General features: G+C 41.0%; 1 protein-coding gene across 1 annotated transcript; it reads left to right on the forward strand.

The window, feature by feature from the left end:
• Positions 1-233: 233 nt before the first annotated feature.
• Positions 234-2,157, forward strand: LOC104839084 (rho GTPase-activating protein 24-like). The gene is made up of 2 exons (XM_010579204.1): positions 234-758; positions 1,950-2,157. The coding sequence occupies exons 1-2, from the start codon at positions 505-507 to the stop codon at positions 2,155-2,157; spliced, it is 462 nt and encodes a 153-aa protein (XP_010577506.1). The 5' UTR covers positions 234-504.
• The last annotated feature ends 2,595 nt before the right edge of the window (positions 2,158-4,752 follow it).

Here is a 4,752-nt window from a genome sequence, read left to right on the forward strand (position 1 = left end):
AGGCACCCTGCTCCCACTGTGCAGCCCCAGGACCAGGCTAGTGCTGCAGAATTCACCTTCCCAGCCCAGGAATGAAACTAGTCAAGGGTGCACAGCTGTCAAATGGGCCACCTACAGATGTCAGACAAACTACACCAAACAGACCAAGGGTAGGAAAGCAGTAGTTGTTCCTGGAGATGAGAATAAGCCAACCATGACGATAAAGGCGAGCAGGCAACAGACAGGCACAGCAGCTCAAGATCTCAACCCGCTGCGTACAAAAAGCAAAGCTGGAGCCTGAAATAAGATCCAGGCTCCAATAAAATGGACTATTTCCAAGTATTTGAAAAGCTTCAAACAGCTGTGGGGAGGAAGAAAATTCTCACAGCCTGTGACAAGGCAGAGCGAGACAGACGCGAAAACAAGGTCTCCTCTAAAACAGAAAAGGCATTGAGTCTTCAACAACACCCGGAGGGCACGGGTGGTGCTGGCGAGGCACGCTCAGCAGGCTCCCGCTGCTAAACGATGTTTGAGGAAAATCCTCCTTCAAGATATTTGACAAGACTTGCCCACCCAGAAGACTCCCAAGAAACCAACACAGCTGTAAGTCATGTTTTGCGGGATCAGGAAACCACCGGACACGTCCCAGTGGACAACAGTGACAGCTTTGCTTCCTCCGGCGACTTGCCAGCAAACCCAACCTCCCCGCAGCACCACCTGGCAAATCTGAAGATGCTGATGTCCAGACAGAAGGCCGAGTACGAATCTAAAATTGCAAGGTAACAGATTTTGAAAACTATGAGGCTTCAGGGAATACATCTCTTCCTACCGTATACAACTACTGCAGGACCCGTATCTGTGAGTAAGGTCTATGGAAGCTGCTGCAGTCAATGCCTCCACATGCCTCCTGAATGTCACCCAGGATCCAGCATTACAGGATTAGGTTAGCAATTATTCAGAGTTATTCGAATTCATTTTCATGTGGGTCCTTGAGAAACTCCAGAGCATCTCTAAGACTTTTTGCAGGGTTGCGCAGAGCTCTTGAAAAGCCTCTGGTCTATTGTGTATTTTTCTTTTTTTGCCTTAATCCAATATTAAGCTTTTCTCTAGGGAAAAACGTGCAGGCTTCTCGGCAGCATTAGCAGTAAGTCATTATTCTTTACAAATTGCAAGTCATGAATTTTAACAACTCGGATGAAAGTGTTCATAAGTATTTTCCCAATTTCTCAGATTAGAAATTTAATAGAGATTTAGCCATAGCTAAGAAAAAAAAGCAAAAACATTTCCAGGCTCTGCTTTCCAAATAGTACTGCTTTTCTATTGTGTAGTTTAAAGGAATGAACATTTTAAATACAATATTGTTCATTAGTTGTAAGTTACAGGTATATTGTGCAAATTAACTACTTGATTAAATCATAAAATACCTCAACATGCATCATTGCAACAGATGGCAAGTGGGTAATGTTGAATTACACTTTGCCTTGAACATTGCGTAAAGAAAAAGAAGATCCATTTAATTTCTTGAAGTATTCATCAATTTCTTCTTAGTAAAAGAAGCTATTCCTAGGTTTGTAGATTTTTTTTCTAAATCTCTTTGCTGTATTCTGCTTATGTTTTCTTTTGCAGTTCAAGGGAACTGCAATATAAGCAGAATCCTCAGCGTTTCCTAAAATATGTTGCATTGCCATTTGTTGTTAAGACTACTGTAGTATTCCACTACAAAAAAAAAAAACCAACCCCAAAGCTGACTCCTTTGGCTATATGGTTATTTATATTTATTGCAAATTGGGATAACTAAAAATTGCAGCTTTTATTTTAATATGTAACACCATAAATTGGAAAAGTATTGGGGATGACAATACTTGTATTTATGGGAACGTAATGTTAAAAGCTTTTAAAAAGCCTATAGCGTCATTAAGAAATGGGAAAAAAAATAATCCTGTAATTTACGATGCCTGTCTTTCCAACAGCCTGGAGCAGCGGAACAGAGAGCTGCAGTCAGAGATTAAGGGTATGCATTCAAAACTGGGACAGCAGCGTAAGCGGTACAATCTCGTGGAGATGAAAATGCGAAATGCAGAGAGAGCAAAGGAAGATGCAGAGAGAAGAAATGAAATGCTCCAAAAAGAAATGGAAGAGTTTTTTGAAACCTTTGGGGAAATTAACAGATGGAAATAAACAGCTTGTTCAGTTTCAAATTGAGCTAAACTGTAGGAGAGAGAAAGGCCACATCCTGATTTCAGCACATACTCCCATTTCAGAGGTGAAATACGAAACCCAACAGTAAAAACTAGGCTGTCAATTACAAAAGTGAGCGGTTGCTACAAACACTTTGGGATCCCTGAACTCCAGGAGCTCTGCACCACCCTGCTATGCCAGGGATGCTTTCTCTTACCACTGGAAAAATCTTTCAGACACATTGCACTACCAACTCCCAAGCCAGCCTATGCAGTGTGCTGGGGAAGCACCCTGGTGTTTTTTGGCTAGCCTTGAGCCTTGTACTGATGCACTAAATGCTTAAGTGGCCAAGTGTTTTTACTGAAGGGATGCCATGCTTGCTGGAGTGCGTTTTACCAGCCACCCCAGAAGTCACATAGATATTATTGCATGGTCTTTAGAGTGCTGAGCTCATACCTGCATCCCAAAGTCAGCTGTTTCAGGTAAACACATAGACAGAGAAAAAAAATGAGGCAACACACTTGTACCTCCCTATAGTTCCCACCAGCACTCTCACATAGCCCTGTGCCTGGGATCCAGAGCCGTTGTGCAGTTCCTGTCCTCTTACTGAATGCATATCCCTTCATGGAGAAGGAAGAGGTCTCTTCCAAAGCCATCTGCTCCTCTGGATTATAATTAGCCCCCGTACAGGACTCCAATATGAACACATTATTCTTAAGACAGTCACTGGTAGACTCCCTCACATCTCATCAGAGCTACTTCTCTCCACATGAGAAATGTGTTAACTGTTTTGATACCAGCATTAATGACACATATACAATTAAATATCAAGAAAATAACCTGTTCTTTTAACCCACTGCAGAATTTTAACATGAACAATGGCATCTGTATACTTAAACCTGTACCGAATTTAAAATTATACTTTATATGAGAAAAACATGTGTTTCATTATTTGCTTTTCAGCCAGACTAAATGTAAGAGTCCCCATCTACTTGATAACTCAGTATCTCACTAAAACAGCTTACGATGTGTAAGCAGAAACTGCACAGATGTTTTTCTTCTTCCCTGGAGACGAGCAAGCAGCTTCTTTTAAGATCAAATACGAGTGAATCAAAACCCAGAGTCTTATCCCACAAGGCTCATGGAGTGAAGCAAACCTGCCCTATTCCATGCCCAGGGCAATGCTGCAGGCCCTTTTATTCCTAAGTGCACGCTGGCCAACCCCTGCCATACATTGCCTGCTCTCCACAAGCGCATCGTTGAATGGTAACTTGTTTCTTTGCCACCTTACCTTCACACCAAGTAATCATGAACTGAGCAGTTTTTTTAATTTGAATTAATGCACACACCCCCCCCCCCCATCTTCTAAGACCTCATTACTATGAAAAAAACAACTTCTGAAGTCCCACTTTCCTCAAAAATTATTTGGGTCTTGTTTAATCAGTTCCCCTCCCTCCTTACCTATCTAGAACTATCCTGCCAACTTCAAGAACTTGCAGGAGATATAAAGAAAAGGTATGGCGTAAGGCAAGGAATGTACTGCACGCACATCATCGTCCTGCTTCATTGGGGTTTTTTGTTCTCTATTTAATGAATTTGATCTTCCTCTGTAGCTGAAGAGGCAACCTGAAAAACATTCTATCATCAAATACAGGGGAGCTCTGGGATCTGCTGGGCACCCCTGCTTTATCCAGATACTCTGTTACAATGCCCTGTAGAGAAGGGATAAAACTTCAAGTTCTCCACACAAGAAATAGCAATGTTGCTGTAAAAATTATTTCAGACTGTCATAGGTGAAGCTTTTACAGTGCCAAAGTGTGGCTGAGAGCCCTAGCCATGTATCTAGAAAGGCAGCTATGTCAATCCTTCATCTAATATTAGAAAACCTCCATGAAAAGTAACTAGATAAAGTAGCAGTTAAGTTTTATTTCATCTTCCCCAGAGTTAGAGCAGACAGCTTTGCAAAGTGCCTGGAAACCTCATCACTCTCTTTGCAAGAATACTTACCTCTTCCTCAAAATAAGTACAAAGGAACTATTTTTTCAAGCTAGCTGTACCTCTGTCTTGTTCAGTAAGAACAAAATGAAACACAACACTGTTTGGGTACAAGGTGAAGAGAAAATTCTTCCAAAGTCCTTTTATGTATGTACATATATATACACATACACGTATATAGCCAGTAGCTTATCTGAAACTTGCAAGTAAGTCTGACAATCTGATTATGATACTGTTTAAGCACATGGATGGAAATACAGATCTGTCAGTACTACCAGGCAAGCTTCTGCAATTTTAGAAAAACAAAAAACCAAAATACACTCGGCAGTAAAACCAAGTGCTGTTAATGTGCCCAAATGTTCCAGCTGAGCAGGAGAAAGCAGCTCCAACCAATCTCTTAAAGCTGTTCTTCATTCATTTTTCATACCAACACTTACTTTTTTGGTTAACTGGAAGCTAAAGCGATAACTGAAACTTTATGTTTTATGATAACTAAGAGCATACATCATTTCGGTTACACAAAACATTCTACTTCAACACAGGAAGAATCAAGAAAAAGAAAACACTGCTACAGTAAATAAGACAAACTGCTCAAATCGC

The sequence above is a fragment of the Haliaeetus leucocephalus genome, unplaced genomic scaffold (genome assembly GCF_000737465.1).
Source record: "Haliaeetus leucocephalus isolate CR32 unplaced genomic scaffold, Haliaeetus_leucocephalus-4.0 Scaffold656, whole genome shotgun sequence".
NCBI lineage: Eukaryota > Metazoa > Chordata > Aves > Accipitriformes > Accipitridae > Haliaeetus > Haliaeetus leucocephalus.